This window comes from Capricornis sumatraensis, chromosome 2 (genome assembly GCF_032405125.1).
Source record: "Capricornis sumatraensis isolate serow.1 chromosome 2, serow.2, whole genome shotgun sequence".
NCBI classification, from domain to species: Eukaryota; Metazoa; Chordata; class Mammalia; order Artiodactyla; family Bovidae; genus Capricornis; species Capricornis sumatraensis.
Genome location: NC_091070.1, coordinates 72,749,829 through 72,771,344, shown reverse-complemented (window position 1 = coordinate 72,771,344; position 21,516 = coordinate 72,749,829). Strand labels below are relative to the sequence as shown.

The 21,516-nt window shown below is 41.2% G+C and overlaps 1 protein-coding gene across 2 annotated transcripts in view; it reads left to right on the top strand.

The window, feature by feature from the left end:
• Nucleotides 1-21,516, top strand: part of FMN1 (formin 1) — a 434,454-nt gene that overhangs the window by 412,381 nt on the left and 557 nt on the right. For both annotated transcript variants that reach the window (XM_068965008.1, XM_068965009.1), the window contains one exon: nucleotides 20,744-20,828. In XM_068965008.1, coding sequence (XP_068821109.1) covers nucleotides 20,744-20,828 — 85 coding nt within the window. The remainder of the gene's footprint in view (nucleotides 1-20,743; nucleotides 20,829-21,516) is intronic.

The following is a 21,516-nucleotide window of genomic DNA, read 5'->3' as shown; positions in this document are numbered from 1 at the left end:
AATTCTCACAACTTCACTGATTACCTCTTTGCCCAGTCATCTTACCCAGAACCAACCTTAGTTCTAAGTCTTGGACTCAAACCTCCTACTTCACACTGAGCGTTTCCACAGGCTGCCCAGCCTTCATCTGCAATTCAGTATGCCTACTCCTCTGAGGCTCCCTTTCTTTGGTTAGGCAACAAATTCATTTCCCTCTCTCTCTCCCACTAGTTCAGTGGCAGGCTGGAGACTGGAATCGTACTAATACTACAAGATTCACTTTCCACCCATTGCAAACTTCTCAGCTTTGCCTCCTCAGTGGCTTCTTTTCCACCCTGTTTTCTCAGTGACTTTGCCCTAGTTCAGGACCTTCTGTCTCCCTGGATTACTGCTACATTCTCTGACTCGCCTCTCTGCCTGTAGTTTCTCTATTTCCTCTTCATTGGCGCATAGTATTGTATCCAGTTATCTTTTTAAAACAGAAGTTAGACCATATCTATTTCTTTTTATTTATACTTAGCTGTAACATATCTATTTTTAACTTTTTGTATTGGGGAATAGCTGATTAACAATGTTGAATCCACATCTGTTTCCTTAAACATACTCCTATTTAAGCATATTCTGTTCTGAAATAAAAGGAAGAAAATCAGCCATGATTGGTTCTTATATGTATTAACTTTGGGAGCCTTACAACAGCCCTGAAAAGGTATATTACTGTTGTACAGCTAAGCAGAGAAGAGAGTAAATGAATTGCCAGCATCACAGTTTCACTCCTAAGGTACAGGATGCGGATAAGAACCTAGGTCTTATGTGACAACTAAAGCTTGAGCTCTTTCAATAATTCTATATTTCTCCCAACTTAGAGCATGAGTGTCCAAAACTTACCTTAGCCTATTTTCCAGCCTCATTTCCCATACCCTCATCTGCCTCATTCAGGGGCAGGGGGCTAGGGGGCACTTTGGGAAGATGGCTAGCCATCAAAAGGGCCACCCTCTGCAAAAGTTGTAGAAGAGATTCAGAAGCCTGTATGGGAATGCTGGGTATCAGTCACTTCCAAATTTGGCACGTCTTCTAAATCGCCTGGAGAGCTTTGTCAGATCTACCAAATCAGAATCCCAGAGGGACAGAACCTAGGGACTTGCCATTTTAGCAAGCTCCTCATAGAGAGGACGAGCAAGAACACAGTTTGTGTTTGGTTGCTTCAGTAAATGCCTTGGCTTCATCCCCTGATGAAATCTGTCAGGTCAGCTTTGGAGATGGGAGGAAGAAGTTCATATTCCCAGGGAGTCCCACTATGTTCAATCAATCCCCTAACATAAACGTGCACCACTTAATCAGCTTGATTTAAGCACATATTTTTAAAATATCTGTTCCTTCTTAAGTGCTCTGAAGCTTCCTATTCTGAAAGAATTTAACCTGGTGATCACATAATGCCTCCTTCATAAAGCTTTCTCTGATCTCTGTGAGCTATCTTTCCTCCAAAATTTGGGAGGGAGGAAAGAGATGGTTACTGTCTCTTTAATTTGGGTATTAGTGATTTCTTCTCCATTCATTTTGTTATAGACATTTTCCCCTCAAATAAATCATAAGCCCTAAAAGACAATGGAGAAGGGAATGGCAATCCACTCCAGTATTCTTGCCTGGAGAATTCCATGGACAGAGGAGCCTGGCAGGCTACAGTCCACTGGGTCTCAGAGTCAGACACGACTGAGTGACTAACACACACACAAGACAAGAGCAATGCCTCCATACTTATTTGTTCTCTCTTAAGTCTCTCGCTCATTCGTGTCCGACTCTTTGTGACCTCGTGGACTGTAGCCCACCAGGCTCCTCCGTCCACGGGATTCTCCAGGCAAGAATACTGGAGTGAGTTGCCATTTCCTTCTCCAGGGGATCTTCCCGACCCAGGGATCGAACCCAGGTCTCTCGCATTACAGGCAGACGCTTTAACCTCTGAGCCACCAGGGAAGCCCCTGTTCTCTCTTTGGCGTCTTCTATTCCCTCATATATAGTGAGTGCTCAATTAATATTTGTTGAACAAATAAACAATCACTGTGTTTTCGTTTGGCATGTTGAAATTGATTACAAAATTTGCTGTCGACTGCTGATAGATGAGAGATCTTATTTATTTAGACTTAGGTGGTAGAATTCCCCAAACATATCCCATATGGGTTGCTTTTGCTCAAGTATCTAAAATCTTTATAGCTTGGTTAAAGAGGATAGACATGTTCAAAACAAGAAAGACCAGTTATTAGGGTAAAACAATCACCTTCTCTGTTCTTGACTGTATTACTTTCAATTTGTCTTAAAAAAAAACTAGGAAAAAAAAAGGAAGTGAAGATCTTTAGGATTCATGGCTGTGCCAAGCCTCAAACCTCTTTAGCGCTCACATAAGAACCTTTGAGAGCATCTGTCCACACTCTATTTCCCTGGCTTGGCAGACAGCAATGGAAACCCAAAGTAAATCTCCTTCATTCAGCTAGAATATTTCTAAATTGCTTATCTGTGGGACTCCTGACAGCTCCTGCCTTGGGCAGAGAATGGATGGAATGGGGGGCTGCCTGGGTAGTATAATTTGAGGGGCGCCAGAAAGGCTGCCTGCTCCACCCAATCTCCCCTGCTTCCTTCCCTTTTTGTTTTAGTCACCCCTGCAAACAGGCTCTGATCAGTTCCAGTTTTTGGTGAGACTCGGTTGGTGGTAAAGGTTTCAAAACCAAAGGAGGAGGGGACATCTACAAGCACGTGCATGTCTTCATTATCAGGACTGGAAATGTCTTCCAAGGACTAGCAGTGCATTGCAATTAAACTTGCAGATTTATGTCCCAGGGCCGGTTTGAGTTTCCAAGCTGTCTCCCAGACGCCTCTCCCTGAACAAGGAAACACAATGCTGTTACCTTTCACTCTGCACCTAAATCACCCCAGCGGCTCAGGGTGTTTCGTCTACCAAGTGCAGAGTGATTGGCTTTAACTGATCATTGCATTCCAATGCAAGTCCAGGACCCCCCTACTTCCACTCCCCTGTGTCTTGGGGGAGACACTCTGCAAACGGAAGCGGCCTTTGTTCTGCAATTAATCATTTGAAGTCAAAGTGTGTTTGGGTACTACTAGTGATAACCCACAAAAGCTATCAAGTGACTGATTGTGTAGCTGGTGAAATGCGGTGTCTAGGAGGACTTCCTTCATTGTAAATAGAAAAATATCTTAGGAATGAGGTAGAGAAAGTTGTCAAATGTAGGAAGTGGAAGTGATGGGCTCATTTATCATGGAATCACTGAGAGGCTAGATTCTGATGTGTAAGGAGCTGTCTTTTAAGTCTAAGACCTGCCTTACTTTCTGGCTGGTCTGTCTTACCATGGCTGCTAGTGAGACTGGCCTGGGGACCATGGAGATAGAAGGGTTAGTCAGGGTCAATGGTCAGACTCTGAAGAGGGAATGAGCATAGAAGGGTATGTGCCTGTCCCAAGTCTGTAGCCCTGCTTGCCTGCCTGAGATAAATGATTTTGAGGCTACCCTTTATTTCATATGAGTTCCTAGTTCTCTGGTGGCTCAGATGGTAAAAGCGTCTGCCTATAATGTGGGAGACCCGGGTTCGATCCCTGAGTTGGGAAGATCCCCTGGAGAAGGAAATGGCAGCCCACTCCAGTATTCTTGCCTGGAAAATCCTATGGACAGAGGAGCCTGGAGGGCTCTAGTCCATGGGGTTGCAAAGGGTCGGACACGACTGAGCGACTTCACTTTGACTTACTTTCATTATTTCATATTGTCTGTGGCTGTACTCTTGGAGTTTTATTTTCTTACCCTTCGGAAACATTCCACATAGACGAGTTCATGATGTTGCCATCAGCTGTTGCAGTGAGGGAGAAATATCTGTTTACATTGAGGAGATGATGAGTTTACTCTTTGTGTTGTAGGTTTTTTTTTTAAATTGAAGTATATTTGATTTACAATATCATGTTAGTTTCAGGTGGAGTGTGCTTCAGTTATACATATATTGTATTTTTGGTTCTTTACTGACAATAAAGAGTGACTTTATTTCATTGGCTTTCATAACTATTATCTCTGTATAGTAGTTTTATCAAGAATTCAGAAACACACTTCATGGAGTGTTCTCAAGGCAGGTAGAAATAGGGCAGTTCCTACAACCCCTACGCGGATTTCCCCAATTGCACTTACTTATTTAGAACCCAAGCTGGACCTTTGCCCTCTCCTCCTCCCTCCTACCCACCGTGTGGAGAAATGTCCTGACTCAGTGAACTGAGGACAGTACCTATGGACACTTAAGGAGTATCAAAAGATGTAGAGAAATCCCACAGAGTGCCCATAAGCTAAGCTAAGCTAAGTCACTTCAGTCGTGTCCGACTCTGTGCGACCCCATAGACGGCAGCCCACCAGGCTTCCCCATCCCTGGGATTCTCCAGGCAAGAACACTGGAGTGGGTTGCCATTTCCTTCTCGAATGCAGAAAAGTGAAAGTGAAGTCGCTCAGTCGTGTCCGACTCTTAGCGACCCCATGGACCGCAGCCCACCAGGCTCCTCCATCCATGGGATTTTCCAGGCAAGAGGACTGGAAAAGAGTACTGCCATTGCCTTCTCCATAGAGTGCCCATACCTTCCTTCTAATGTCCAGGCTACTAGGCAATGGCTGGAAGGAGCAACACCTAAAATCATGTTAAAAACAATCCCTATGATGTTAATACCATCTGTGCTGCAGGGAAGCCTAATGAGGAAAATATCAGGATGTTGCCCTCAACCTTCTCCATCTAAAGTACCAGAAACTATGTGCAACTGAACTTTCTTAGCAATCAAGCCACTCCCAGGCTTCCCCAAAGTCTCTTTGAATAGTATTCTTTGCTCCTTGACCTGACGCTACTTAGTGCAAAGCTACAAGGAGATCATGGCAGGGGAGTGAATAATCTGTTGGTATTTCATCTCTGCAGCTTCTTATAGTGTCTCTTGTTTCTTTTCTCCTAAAGGGAAACCATAAAAATAGCACTTTATTATAATAGCGCTTTACTTATAGAAGAAGGTGTCCCTAATAATGACTGGTAAGGCCAACCCACCTTGGGAAGCCAGACTGGCAAGACATTTATTTAGAAGCATGATCTTCAGTAGGTGCCAATACCTTTTCCATCCCACAAAAACCTTATCCACCCTTCAAAGAGGTCCAGGCTGGAATTTACGAGGCCACAGACAAGGGAATGTTTTTCTCACGTTCCTTTGCTGATCGTGTTCTTCTGTGTATTTCAGAATAGCCACCAGAATGAAGAACGCTCATACTTGGTAGATTCTGGTTCACATGTTTTTGAAGTTTAGCATAAGCCTAGTGACATAGTTGTTTGGATCTTTAGTTTTTGTTATCCTGTCTTTCTGGGTGTTATTCACGGCAGCACACTGACTCAGACACCCATTAATTACTACACATACTGGCGCTCAGAGCCTGCTGTGTTCCCTTTCTAGACTATTTTGACCTCTTTAGTGATGAATGATATTAAGTCTTGTTTAAACAGGTTTACTTTACAGCTGGTCAGATTTCATGCTTTTACCAATGTGCATTTCAATTTCATGAACTATGTTCCTGTAATGCCGCTCTTTTCTTTGCCTTCATCCACCCATGTTCCCAGAGCCATTGACTTGGAAAATCTTCAGTGAGGATGTGTAGATGGTGTGAGTCATGCAGTGGTTAATGTTTCTAGGTCACACCATCCTGGATGGATAACAGAGCTTCCTCTTTGAAGCTAGCGGCACTATAAGTAAAACTGTACCCCTGTAATCCTGCATCACTTCCTCAGTCCCATTGTTAACATTACAAGAGTTGAATGAGTTATTAACAAGTATGTCCTGCTAATATAACCAGGCTATCTATTTTCTACTTGCTGAAATGAGTTCATCATCATCATCTAGAGAATTTCTAACAAATCGCACCAACAAGTGTTTAAAACAAAATGGTAATTTGTGGGAGCCATCTACCTTTTTATTTTTTCATTCTTTTGGAGCAGTTCTAGGTTTTCAACAAAATTGAGAGATAGGTGGATTTCCTATAGAGATCTCCCGTGTATTCTCCTGTCCCCACACATGCATAGCTTCCTCCATTATCAACGTCACTCATCATAATGACATTTTTTTTTTTTTTACCAAAGATGAATATATTGACACACCATAACTACCCAGAGTCCATAGTTTTTAGCTTAGGGCTCACTGGTAGTGTTGTCCATTTTCTGAGTTTTGACAAATTGTGTAGTAATATAATCTATTATAACATCTGACATCATACAGAGCGCTTTTCACTGTGCTAAAACCCCTCTGTGCTTTGTCTATTCAGATCTCCTTCTCGCCCCACAGCCACTCATCTTTTTATTGTCTCCATGGTTTAGCCTTTTCTGGAACATTTACTTATTTTTAAGTACTGAAATTAACCCCACTCTTTAGAGTGTAGATTTCAACCTAAGCTATGATTTGAGATCAGTTATGTCCAGACACCAGTGAGTTGCCTATGTGACTTTTTAAATTAAAAATATAACCTAGGTTTATACATAAGACTTATTCAGAGGTTAATAGGCTGACAGTCTTGTTACGATTCAGACAGTTATTTGTAATGGGAAAGAAAGGAAACAGAGAAGTACAGATGACCCAAAGAAAATGTTAATTGCAGTCAATTAAATTGGAAGGAATCTTAGGGTATAATCTATTGGATTCATTTCATCTCCAGTCTAAGGTATTAAGAGCAAAGGAAGTGAACAGAAATTGAAAAGTAGAATAGGGCTGAAATCAGGAAGATCAGTTAAATTTTCCAGCACAAAAACACAAAGAAAATGAATCGTAATGAAATGTAATGTCTTTATTACAGGGAAGTAAGTGGATGCTCCCATGGGCACTTAATTTTCCCACATTTCAGCTCCTCTGAATCTGTCCCCACAATGCCTGTCTGTGAGTCTTTGTCAGAGGCTGTTGATCTTCTAGGCTTAGAACATTTCTGGAAAGTATCAAGTAGGGGAGAGTGCAGAACTGGCTGTGTTTTGATTTTTAAAGCTTTGATATTTTATTGAAGCCCCAAAGCTGGAATCTGGTGGCTATGGCTGTCAGAAGAATCATTCTTTGGAGAGGCCTTGTCTTCTTAATCAGCTCTTTATCTCCCAGAGATCCCTAGACAGTTCTTTAAGAAGAAGACTTTTCTTGGCTCTCATTCTCCTGGACAAGAAGGTCGTTTTTTTCCCCTTCTCCCAGGAGATTCAGTGGGTTCCACTGAGTTCCATACATTAGGGTTTTCCAACTTTTCATTTTTTTTAAGAGCTTTTTCGTTTTTTATACAAATGAAAACATTCATGGAACCTCAATATATTAAATAAAATTTTCTGGTTGAAGCAGTCTTGCAAATGCTTGGGTTAAGAGAATCCTTCACTTTTCCTTCTTTTCCTGAGGCACCTTTGCTGAGTTTTAAGGTATTTTGGAAGACTGTTTGGAAATGCTACTCTAAGTCATTGGTTATTCCATTAGTGACATGGAGTATGAAACAGCCTAACACTCTACCCCATCTTCTGTATCTCATTTACTTCTTGGTTGGCTAGTATGCCCAATCCCTATGGTTAAAAATGAAGGCACATCTGTTATTATAAAGTTCAGGACGATTTCGGTGTGTTCTGCCTTGTACGTTGTGAACCAATGAAAAATTAGATGTCAAAAGAATAAAGACATCTTCTTCAGTCTCACGGAAGTCTGGGTTCTGAGTTGGTTTCATTCAGCTGTAGGAATACACATCTAGCCTGTGGAAACTCCAAAGTATGTCCAGTTTTAAGATCTCCCAGAAAAGGAGGCTGTAGTGTGGAGAATCTGAGCCTTTGAATGGAAAGACATATCACTCTTTGGAATATAGTTCCGTCAACTGCCTTGTGAACCCAGCTGTCTGATGGGTTAAAGAAAAAGTGTGAAATTGTCCATTATTCAGATCTTTTCATTTAGGATGGGAGTAATATTTTCTTGGCGCTTTCTACATGCAAGCAGAAGTTCCTCTGCAACCAAGGAGTAGAAACAGAATTCCCTCCCCAACTATCCAAGGTTGTGAATTATTTCTATGGAATTAAGACTGAGCAGGACTGTCAGAGGACACATGTCACTGCCCTGTCTCATATTCACGTCTTTCCCCAGTAACCTTTGACAGCAACTGAAATTTACTGTGGCCCTCAATAAGTCTCTAGAGATACATTACAACAAGAAGGAAGAAAAGGTTTTCAAAAATCAATTTTTCTAAAGCATTTGTAAATTCATAGTTCTTTTCTTTCTCTAACTTGTTTGTATGTTTTTCTCCCTATATTTCAGATGTTTTTTTAGAGGATGTGAGATGTAATCTTTGAAATCAAGTCTAGGTATTCTCCTATGAGTAATCATGAGCAACTGTGTGTGATAGTGTAAATATTTAGACAAGAAACAAAAATAGAACCAAGATCTAGGCCAGGACCAAAAATAAGTCCATGAGCAGTGGAGCCGGGGAGGTTAGAAATTGTTTAACCAGTTCTTTGACTGAATGCAAAAAAGTTCTTACCTCATAAGTGAGAAAGGCAGATGCCAGACTTGGGAAAAGTTGTATAAGCTCACGGAGCCTCAGTCTCCTTGGGGACAAAACAGTGTGATACTTTCAGGAATCCTGGAATGTGTACATAATCTGATATGTATAAATATTTAGCACATTTGGGTGGCCTTGAGCATCCTTTCCTTTTCCGTATGTAGGACCCAACCACCTAGATTTACTGGAGCTAGATTTTTTAATGCTTTTATGTGTTATTTTCTTCCCCAAAGCTAAATGCAGAAAATAATTTCTCTACAACTTTTGGGTATTTACTAAACAGTTAGGCTTGTTTAAGGAAGGGGGTAAAAACTGTCAGTGCAAGTCATTTGTCACCTAGACATTTGCTAACAACTGACTGGCGCATGGCACTGCTAAGTGTGGGATCAGGGGGGACACTCAGATATGCAGAAGGCATAATGACTGTCCTCAAGTGGTTCCAGTAGTTTAAGGGAAATAAGACACCTCTACAGTCCTGAGAGGAAAAGTTCCTAAGTGCCTTAAGAGAGGGGCAAAGTGCCCCTTTGCTTGAGAAAAGAGCAATTACTTCTGACTAAGAGAGATGAAGGGAGCTTTCATGACACTGGCACTTAAGCCGGGACTAGAAGAATGGGAAGAATTTGAACACATGGAAGTGAGTAAAAAAGTCATTGAGGGAACAGTCAGAGCAAGATGCAGGGGAGAGAAGAGCCTTGGTACAAAGAAGAGTGAGAAGTTTGACCAGGACAGGAATACATGGAGTGAAGTGAAGTGAAGGAAAGGATGCTTGATCAGGAATCATAGAGAATATGTTTCTTCAGTTTTCATAGCAATTATGCTTTTTAGGTGTGATATTATTTCCACTTAAAAAGAAATTTTTTTTTTTGGCCCGCTAGATCTTAGTTTCCCAACCAGGGATCAAAACTGCACCCCCTGCAGCGGAAGCCCCGAGTCTTAACCACTGGTCCTCCAGGGAAGTCCCTATTTCCACTTTTAACAGATGAGGAAATTGAGGCTCTGAAGGGTTAAGTGATTTGCCCAGGGATAGTATTAAACTAGATCTGGGTCTGAAAAGGTAAGATAGACCAGTAAACTACATTTAAAACAGGAGGAGTGTTGAGTGTCAGAGTAAGGAATTTTCTGGATCCTATACTGTAGTTCTGGCTTCCCTGGTGGCTCAGGGATAAAGAATCCACCTGCCAGTGCAGGAGATGCAGGTTTGATCCCTGGAGAAGGAAACGGCAACCCACTCCAGTATTCTTGACGTGAGAATTCCATGGACAGAGGAGCCTGACAGACATTAGTCCTTAGGGTCACAAAAGAGTTGGACATGACTTAGTGACTAAACAACAGCAGCAACATACTATGGTTCAAGCGTCAGCGAGCTACTGCCTATGGGCCAAATCCACCTCACAGCCAGCTTTTGTAAATAAGTTTCTTAGAACGCAGCATTGCACTGCCGTTCAGTTGCATCATTGTAGGGCTCCTTTCACGCTACAACAACAGTGTAGTCCCAGAGACCCTATGGCTCACAAACTCTAAAATATTGACTCTCTGGCTCTTTACAGGAAACCTTTGCTACCCTGGCTGTGGGCGTCACTGAGACTTTTTTGAGAAGGGCGATGACATTCTTAGAGTGATGTGTTATTCATTGATATCATTTTCATCAGTAGGATGCATCGGAGGGAACTAGATAATTTCAAAGACTATTTTAGTAATCTAGGCCCTCACCCCTGTGCTCTCAAACTATCACAGTAGCGTTCCAGCAAGTTTCTGACCAAAACTTGGAAGCTGAGAGAGTCCAGGCAGGCAGCAAAAATGACTGAAGCGTGCCAGGTATGTGCAAACAAGCTGGTAGCTGGCAGCACCTCACAGCCTCAGCGCTGAGCACAGGACGGGCAGTGATGGCAAGTGCTGCAGACTGAGGTGTGGTCACAGTCAAATGCTGCTCAGTGTTACGGTACCTTCTAGTTTTCTAAGGGAGGCCAGAACTTTGGATTCTATGTGAAGTCTCTGCATTACCCACGCTAGCTCACATTTGTTTAACCCTCCTGGAGTTGATGGAAACTGGGTTTACATTGGTTTAAATCCCCCTTGGCCAGTCACACTGCTGGCCTCTTCTCTTCAGTTCCTTCCCACGTGATTACCAGAACACTGATGTTGAAGTGAACTTAGTATGATCAGTGACAGCAGCTGCTGTCACTTCTTCAGCAGGTATAGGACACTTTGACCAGAGTTTTTAAAGGACATTTTTGAGAGACAGACAGGCAAACTGACCAACTGACTGACCAACCAATTATCAAAAAAAAAAAAAAAAAATCGATCTCTTGTCAGGTCAAGGCAGTTTTCAAGACCTTCCTACATGCTCTGTTATGACAATGTATGTAACATAGCCAGCTGGTCAGAATTTTTAAGTGTTTGTCTCTTAGCATGCATGTATAGGTTTCATGTCATATGATACAAAAACTATTGACAAATAGCCTTGCCCTCCACCATTAACATTGCCCTCTAATGGAAAGGCTATCTAGAGAATCTCATGAGAACTTGTTGGTCTGTATTTTGCAGGATTGGCTTTGAGCATTGTTGTTGTTGTTGGACATGACACTCAGTCTTGTCCAACTCTGTGAATCCACGGACTATACAGCACACAGGACTCCCTGTCCATCACCAGAGCTGGCTCAAACTCACGTCCGTTAAGTCAGTGATGCCATCCAACCATCTCGTCCTCTGTTGTTTGCTTCTCCTGTCTTCTATCTTTCCCAGCATCAGAGGTTTTTCCTGTGAGTCAGTTCTTTGCATCAAGTGGCCAAAGTATTGTAGCTTTAGCCTCAGTGTCAGTCCTTGCAATGAATATTCAGGCCTGATTTCCTTTAGAATGGACTGGTTTGATCTCCTTGCAGTCCAATGGACTCTTTAAGAGTCTTCTCCAACACCACAGTTCAAAAGCATCAGTTCTTCAGTGCTCAGTCTTCTTTATGGTCCAACTCTCACATCCATACATGACTACTGGGAAAAAAAATGTAGCTTTGACTGTACAGTCCTTTGTCAGCAAAGTATGTCCCTGCTCTTTAATATTCCGTCTAGGTGGTCATAGCTTTTCTTCCAAGGAGCAAACGTCTTTTAATTTCATGGCTGCAGTCACCATCTGCAGTGATTTTGGAGCCCAAGAAAATAAAGTTTGTCACTATTCCATTGTTTCCCCATCTGTTTGCCTTGAAGTGATGGGACCCAATGCCATGATCTTCGTTTTTTGAATGTTGAGTTTTAAGCCAGCTTTTTCACTCTCCTCTTTCACTTTCATCAAGAGGCTCTTTAGTTCCTCTTTGCTTTTTGCCATAAGGATGGTGTCATTGAGCATTGAGCATTGGTGATGTTATGGTGAGAGAAAGTGACTTTATATTTTCATGTGCCAGAATGGACTTGAATATTTTCCCCATAACCATTCTTGAGACCTAAGTTTTTATAGTTTGGAGGTTAATGACTTATAATTATTTATTAATTCATTAACTCAGTTTATGGTCACATACTATATGCCATTTTACAGCGTAAAATGTGAAGGAAAGAAGGTGAAGTGCTATCCCCTGCTTTTGAGAAGCTCTGGTCTTGTGTAACAGCAGGTGCATAACATGATTGCAACACAGTGAAATAAATTAACCTTGACAGGAGGTATGAACTTTATCCAACCAGATTTCTTTCTTTATGTAATAAATGTGCCGTGGAAAAAATGATTGGAAAACATTCTGTTTTATTAATACAGTAACCTTAAATGTCCTAGAAAGTCTTAGACAGGACCAACCTTATAATTTATAGGGCTCCTTGTTCAAAAACTGGGGATCTCAAGAACCTGGTGGGAGTGCATTAAATGAAGAAGCCCCATGCAACTGTGCATGTGTGTGCCCAGGCAGCTTCGAGGGCTCAGCTAAAACTTCAGATGAGCAGTATTTTAAGGAAGTAAAGGATTTTTTAAAAAATTTGTTCTGTAGGTCTCTTTACGGCATGTAAATGTGTGCCAGCCTCTGTATCAAGGGCTAGGAACACAGCAATAAAAATGATAGCCTTCATGTATCTTATTGTCTAGCCTAGAGATTTGTATGTGATAATTTTCCTTAATTGCCCCATTGTGTCTTAATTACATTCTCAGAAAAGTATTTAAATGGCTAGTAAGTCTTGCTTTTTTTTTTATACTTATATAGAACACTTTGAATATATAATCCTTCCATGTATAAATATAGAATTTTCCTATAAGGAACAAGTGTTATTTTGGTTATGAGATAAATAAGGTTAACGTGAAAAAAATATATTTACTCACAAATTCTATAATTTGAAATGTAAATTTTATTTATGATACTTACATCAGAGAAACTTGGGGAAATTGTGAGGAAATAGATTCAATCTTCTTTTGAAGTTGAAATAGTTTCTTACTTATTTATCTGGAAAAGGTCAGTTTTCATTCCAATCCCAAAGAAAGGCAATGCTAAAGAATGTTCAAACTGCTGCACAGTTGCACTCATCTCACACACTAGCAAAGTAATGCTCAAAATTCTCCAAGCCAGGCTTCAACAGTACGTGAACCATGAACTCAGAGATCACATTGCCAACATCCACTGGATCATCAAAAAGGCAAGAAAGTTCCATAAAAATATCTACTTCTGCTTTATTGACTACACCAAAGCCTTTGACTGTGTGGATCACAACAGACTGTGGAAAATTCTTCAAGAGATGGGAATACCAGACCACCTTACCTGCCTCCTGAGAAATCTGTATGCAGGTCAAGAAGCAACAGTTACAACTGAACATGGAACACAGACTGGTTCCAAATCAAAAAAGGAGTGCATCTGTCACCCTGCTTATTTAACTTACATGCAGAGTGCATCATGCGAGATGCCGGGCTGAATGAAGCACAAGCTGGAATCAAGACTGCCATGAGAAATAAGAGTAACCTCAGATATGCAAATGACACTACCCTTATGGCAGAAAACAAAGAGGAACTAAAGAGCCTTTTGATGAAAATGAAAAAGAGTGAAAAACTTCACTTAAAGCTCAACATTCAGAAAACTAGGATCGTGGCATCTAGTCCCGTCACTTCATGGCAAATAGATGGGGAAACAGTGGCTGACTTCATTTTCTTGGGTTCCAAAATCACTACAGATGGTGATTGCAGCCATGAAATTAAAAGACGCTTACTCCTTGGAAGGAAAGTTATGACCAACCTAGACAGCATATTAAAAAGCAGAGACATTACTTTGCCAACTTAGTCACAGCTATGGTTTTTCCAATAATCATGTATGGATATGAGAGTGGGACTATAAAGAAAGCTGAGTGCGAAAGAATTGGTGCTTTTGAACTGTGGTATTGGAGAAGACTCTTGAAGAGTCCCTTGGACTGCAAGGAGATCCAACCAGTCCATCCTAAAGGAAATCAGTCCTGGGTGTTCATTGGAAGGACTAATGTTGAAGCTGAAACTCCAATCCTTTGGCCACCTGATGTGAAGAGCAGACTCATTGGAAAAGACCCTGATGCTGGGAAAGATTGAAGGCGGGAGAAAAAGGGAACAACAGAGGATGAGATGGTTGGATGGCATCACTGACTCGATGGAGTTGAGTTTGAGTAAGCTCCAGAAGTTGATAATGGACAGAGAGTCCTGGCATGCTGCAGTTCATGGGGTCACAAAGAGTCGGACACAACTGAGCAGAACTGAACTGATTTATTTGGTTGAGAAATGTATGTCATGTCTCCATCAAAGTATAGCTTCTCATTATGACTTTTAAAATTTGTGTTCAGATCAGAAAAAGTTGAGGTGAGTTCCTTGGTTTGCTGAATCTCTGGATAATAGCATTAGTTGATTCAGTTTGCTTTCAGAACACATGTAAATAATATTATTGCAAGATAGTATTTAGCCAGCAGCTCCATTAGTATTATTTATAGTCAGAAACTGTTGTCATGCTTCTTCAGGAGTTGCTTTATCTCTGTGATGGAAGATTCCATTATGCTTATCCTTTATTAGATGTTCAGTTCAGCGGCTCAGTCATGTCTGACTCTTTGCAATCCCATGGACTGCAGCATGCCAGGCCTCCCTGTCCATCACCAACTCCCAGAGTTTACTCAAATTCATGTCAATTGAGTCAGTAATACCATCCAACCATCTCATCCTCTGTTGCCCCCTTCTCCTCCTGTCTGTATCAGCATCAGGGTCTTTTCCAGTGAGTCGGCTCTTTGCATCAAGTGGCCAAAGTATTAGAGCTTCAGCTTCGGCATCAGTCCTTCCAATGAATATTCAGGACTGATTTCCTTTAGGATTGACTGATTAGATCTCCTTGCAGTCCAAGGGACTCTCAAGAGTCTTCTCCAACACCACAGTTCAGAAGCAACAATCCTTTGGCACTCAGCCTTCTTTATGGCCCAACTCTCATCCATACATGACTATTGGAAAAATCATAGCTTTCACTATATGGAGCTTTGTCAGCAAAGCGATGTCTCTGCTTTTTAATACACTATCTAGGTTTTTCATAGCTTTTCTTCCACAGAGCAAGCATCTTTTAATTTCATGGCTGCAGTCACTGTCTGCAGTGATTTTGGAGCACCAAAAAACAAAGTCTACTACTGTTTCCATTTTTTTCTCCATCTATTTTCCATGAAGTGATAGGACTGGATGTCATGATCTTAGCTTTTTAAATGTTGAATTTTAAGCCAATTTTTCGTTCTCCTCTTTCACCTTCATCAAGAGGCTCTTTTGTTCCTCTTCACTTTCTGCCATTAGGGTGGTGCTACTGCTATTGCTAAGTCGCTTCAGTCGTGTCCGACTCTGTACGACTCCGTAGACAGCAGCCCACCAGGCGCCCCGTCCCTGGGACTCTCCAGGCAAGAACACAGGAGTGGGTTGCCATTTCCTTCTCCAATGCATGAAAGTGAAAAGTGAAAGTGAAGTTGCTCAGTCGTGTCTGACTCTTCGCAACCCCATGGACTGCAGCCTATCAGGCTCCTCAGTCCATGGGATTTTTATCATCTGCATATCTGAGGTTATTGATATTTCTCCTGGAAATCTTGATTCCAGCTTGTGATTCATCCAGCCGGGTATTTTTCTTGATGTACTCTGCATATAAGTTAAATAAGCAGGGTGATGATATACAGCCTTGACGTACTCCTTTCATGATTTTGAACCAGTCCATTGTTCCATGTCCAGTTCTAACTGTTAATTCTTGTCCTGCATACAGGTTTCTCACGAGGCAGGTAAGGTGGTTTGGTATTCCCATCTCTTGAAAAATTTTCCACAGTTTGCTGTGATCCACACAGTCAAAGGCTTTAGCATAGTCAATGAAGCAGAAGTTTTTCTGGAATTCCCTTGTTTTTTTCTATGATCCAACAGATGTTGGCAGTTTGATCTAGATATGTTAATTAATTTAATCCTCACAGTAACACCATGTAATTAATGTTATGTATATATGATTGTTGTTTTTTTGTTTGTTTGGGGGCTTCCCTGTGTGGCTAAGGCTATAAAGAATCTGCCTTCAGTGCACAATATCCAGGTTTGATCCCTGAGATGGGAAGATCCTGAAGAAAGGAATGGCTGTGCCCTCCAGTATTCTTGCCTGGAGAATTCCATGGACAGAGGAGCCCAGTAGGCTGTAGTCCATGGGGTCGACATGACCATGCAGCTAACACACACACACACACACACACACACACAGACACACACATGATGAATATGTATATCATGCCATTTTATATATAAAGAAACTGAAAGTTGATTAACTCACTTCAAGTTGTCTAATAACTGGCAGAGTTGGAGTTAAAATCAAGCCTCACTGATGCTGAAGCTACTTTGCACCAAGCTTTGATTCTTCTCAGTCCTTTCTGATTTTCTAGAGTGCCCTGTGAAAGGGAGACATCATAATTGAATGAGAATCTTTACAGAAAAGCAAGATAGAATCACCAAGATCGGAATTGTCCTCAGAAACCTGGGGTGTGCATTAGAACCTCTGTCTACAGAACAGTCACAGAGCAATAGGAGACGGTTAGCAGTGGGAACAGGACATTAGGTTATCTCCCTCCCAGTTTACCTAATTCCCCTTTTCCAATCACCATCCCCTGCCCCTGATACTGAGAGAACATGGAAAGTGACTACAGAGCTACTAAGAAATATGGGAATCGAGGGAGGCAATGCTGAGCCTGGATCATGGTAGAAGACCACTTCTGGAAGAAGAGATCAGAATTCTAAGACGAAAAGGAACTAGTTAAGCAAAAGATGACCCTCAGATTTCCTAAAAGTTAAGGAGCTGCAGGAGGAATAGTAATTCCAAGCGATTCCATTGGAATTGAGATTAAAGGATGAACAATAGGTGCTTTTGTTGAAAACAAATCTTCCTGGAGAAAACCAAGGAAAGAAGGTGCTACAAGCTATGGCCTCATCTTGATTGCAGATCCCTTACTGATTGGTCTCCAATGCAGTCTGAACAGGATTTGCTCCTTCTAGTACATTCTTTTCTTATGTGAGTATGGTGACAGTTACTGCTGCAAGCAGAAAAGTCTAGTAGGCACTGTGGTATATTTGTCAGACCTATGCCAGAGCTTGTTCTCACGGCCGCTCTGCAGATGCATTTCTTGGGTTACATAATTCATTGCTCGTCTTTGTCTCATTTTTCTTTTCTGATGCGCAAGTCACCATGTTGAGTTCATTGAACTAACTTGTGTATGTGGGCAGAGAGGTTGGATTATGAAGTGTGTATTTCAAACAAATTGTGCAAAATTAAGTAACAAGCTAAGGCGCTCAGCCACTTCTTCAGTATTAAGCAAGTATGGGATTAGTAATGAGTGAAAGATTCAGATTTGAGGCCCTGAAAAAAAGCATGTTCATTTTTTTATGTCTTTGATTTGAAGACATTTTTAAAACACAGACATTTAAAACAAAGACATTCAAAACCATAAAATATTTTTAAAGAAATTTTTAAGTAAACATATTAAAGATAACACAACACACCCATATTCCCACCAGCTAGAATTGTTAACATTTTGCCACATATTCTTTAAGATTTTATAATTGAAAATGAAATATTGTGGATAAAAATGGAATTCTGTTGACATTTGCTGTTGTTCAGTCGCTAAGTTGTATCTGACTCTTTGCAACCCCATGGACTACAGCACGCCAGGCTTCCCTGTCCTACACTCTCTCTAGAAGTTTCCTCAAACTTATGTCCATTGAGGCAGTGAAACCATCCAGCCATCTCATCCTCTGCCACCCTCGTCTCCTTTAGACATACTGCCTCCCAAAGTCATTCTCTTCTTGCATCTTTCTAGCAATAACTTCTATCATGAAAATAGTCTCTTTCCAGTCTGCATATAAGTATAAATAGATGTTTACATACAGGTGCAGGCATCTGTGAACAGTCTTTTGTGGGCACTACTCCCCAGCATTTATACAAGGTAGCATAACGCACACACAGTAACGGGAGTAGTGAACATATGTCGCGTGATTACACTGTGCCTGGAGCAGCACTTTCTCAGTCCTTTCAGTGACTCAACATAGCTCGCACTGTTGCATCTCCTTTTCTAGGTGCACAGAGAGGTCACTTGCCCAGGGTCACACAGCTAATAAGTAGTGGGGCTGAGAATTAATCCCACAGTCCGGCTCTGGAGTTGAGCACTTGACCACCAGGCTAGATGGCCTCTTCACTCTCTCACCCTGCAGAGTTTGTCACTCTTTCAATATCATGTTTCCAATATCCACAATTGTCATTCACAGATTTAGTTTCTTCATTTTCACAGTATTACCGTATTCTGTTAAATTAATATAATATATAAGCATCACTGCACTGTGCTTGGGCTTTCCAGGTGGCTCAGTGGTAAAGAATCTGCCTGCCAATACAGGAGATGCAAAGACTCCAATTCAGTCCCTGGGTTGGGAAGATCCCCTGGAATAGGCAGTGGCAACTCACTCCAGTATTCTTGCCTGTAATATTCCATGGACAGAGGATCCTGATGGGCTACAGTCCATGGGGTCGCAAAGAGTTGGACACGACCGAGCACACACACAACACGGTGCTTAAGACCTATAAAATGCAAACAGTGAAAGTTTCTATCTCACAGGGTTGCTGGGAGAATTGAATGGCTTAATTCAAATAAAGCAGGGAGAAGAGTACCTAGCAGAGAGTATGCACCCTGTAAATGTCAGCTGTTACTATTTGCTCTTATCATCTATCCTGTATCCTCTTGAATCTGATTATTAGGTTGTTTCAATTTTTCATTATTGCATACATTGCAACAATGAAAGCCCTGTATCTAATTATAAAATTTTCTTTTGGGTATCTCCCTAGAAGAGGAACTGATAGCTCATAGGGTATGTATGCATTCAGTTTCACTTGATGCTGCCAAAGCTTGCTGTGTACATTCACACACCCTCATACATGTTTTGGGTTCTATCACCCATTATTGTCCTCAGTGTCAGTTGACATTCTCTGTTAGATTTGCCAATCTGATGGTTGAGAAATACTGCCTTGTTGAATTGATAAGCTGAGTAAGAAATAATGTCTTGTTGTGGAATTGGGTTTTTTATAACAACTTTATTGAGATATGATTCACATGCTGTAAAATTTACCCCTTTGAAAGTGTTCAATTCAGTGGTTTTCCATATAGTCACAAGGATCTGCAACCATCACTGATAGCTAGTTTTAGGAGAAACCCCTTATTCATTAGCAGTCACTCCCACCTCTCTACTGCCCCCAGCCCCTGGCATTGCTAATCTACTTCATGTTTCTTTTATTTGCCTACTCTGGACATTGCATATAAATGGAATCATATAATATGTGGATTTTTGTAGCTGGCTTCTTTCATTTATCTTAATGAAATGGATGTTTTAGGTTCATCCATGATATAGCTTTCATTCAGCACTTCATTCCTAAATATGGCCCAGTACTTCATTCCTTAAAATATTCTGTTGTGTTAATATACTACCATTTGTTTATTCATTTATCAGCTAATGCAAATTTGGACTGTTTCTACTTTGGCTGTTTTAAATAATTTTAAATAATGCTGCTATAAAAACCCATATGTATATTTTTTATAGGCAAATATTTTCATTTTCTTAGTATACATATATTAATATACCAAGTAGTGGAATTGCTGGGTCATATGCTAACTATGTGGATAAAAATGGAATTCTGTTTGACGTTTGTTGTTGTTCAGTCACTAAGTTGTGTCTGACTCCATGGACTGCAGCACACCAGGCTTCCCTTGTCCTTCACTCTCTCTAGGAGTTTCCTCAAACTTATGTCCATTGAGGCAGTGAAGCCATCACTGCCAGTTTAACATTTTGCCCCAACAGTTTAACATCAACCAGTTTAACATTTTGAAAAGCTGCCAAACTGTTTTCCAACGTGACTATACCATTCTCTAGTTCCATCAGCAGTGTAGGATTCCAGTTTCTTCACATCCTCATCTCCAATGCTTGTTATTGTCTTTCTTTTTAATTCTGTCCATCCCTAGGGGCTAGAAGTGGTATCTCCTTGTGGTCTTGCTTTGTATTTCTCTGACTGATGATATCGAGCATCTTTTCATGTGCTTATGAGCCATCTGTCTGTCTTTGGAGAAGCATCTAGTCAAATATTTTGCCTATTTTTTAAGTTGGGTGATTTGTCTTTTTGAGTTTGTAAGCTATCCATGTAATCTGAATGTAAGTCCTTTGTCAGATACATGATTTACAAATATTTTCCCCATTCTGTAGGTTGTCTTTTGACTTTCTTGATGTGAACTGGTGGATTTTTTTTTTTTTTCCTGTGCTACATAGCTTGCAGGATCTTAGTTCTCTAACCAGGGATTGAACCAGAGCCCCTGACAGTGAAAGCACCAAGTCCTAACCACTGGACAGCCAGGGAACTCTCTGGTGGATTTTAATATTCTCAGTTTTGTATGTTTCTCCAAAATTTTAGTTTTTCAGATTGTCTTTATCCTGTCTGCTGAGTGGTTCACAAGCCAGATAGCCTTGGGGTGTGCCCTTAGAATAACAGGGAGTCCATTCAGTATTCCATAGATCAGTTGTTTTGATACCCCAGAGGAGATACCCTCACAGAATCTGAATTTAATCATGAAAAGCACTGGAAAAGCCACCCTTTATATTTCAGACTGCTAACTGATTAACTTAACAGCATTTGGATTTCTATTTAACCTGACCTCTTTCTTCTTTCCTTTTTTCTCCTCCTTTCTTTTCCTCCTCTCTCCTCCCCACTCCCTGTTTTGATTTCAGATTGAAAATGGCTCAGGAATCAGTCAGCAAGTTAACAGCAGAGAAGAAAGTGGAGACAAAGAAAATCAACCCCACGGCTAGTCTGGTGAGATGTATTTTTCATCACAACCTCAAGACTTTTCATTATACCTGAGGTGCACCCAGAAGTGGGCCTAAATTTAAAGGATAAAACCCAGAGGGATGAGTAGTATACATATTCTCTGTTCCCATCCCAGGATACCACATGGTGAGAAAGGACATAGAGGAGGACAGAGTAAGGAGCAAAACCCAGCCCTGTGTGCTCTTCCAGCAAATTCAAACAGGGTCCTTTCCCGATAAACCAAATGTAGTCACTTGCCATTTCACACCCTTGCCCATCGCACCTCACACCAGGATCCCCTTCATCTCAAAGTACCCTTCTCCTGAACTTGTTGAAGCATTTTACCCTTACCAGTTCCTTTTTCTTGTTAAAGAAAGGGGTAGGGAGTAGCCTCTTTTGATAGTTGGTAAAACTGAAATGCAGAAAGATACAGCCTACCAAGATCACTTCTCAGACTGCTGGCTGGTCCCCTGACTGCTCGCCCTAGGATAGAAACTAGCAGACTACTGTTTCTTCCTAGCCATGAAGGGAAGCTGTCCTCCACAGTCCCATTTGCAATACTGATCGCAAGGAATCTCCATGAAACAGCTGGAATAGCTGAGTGGTTAGGAAACCAAGGTATAGAGGTTCAAGCCCCAGCTTAGCCACTCACTAGTTATATTTTACTAGTTGTGAAGTTACTTCTTTATTCTTC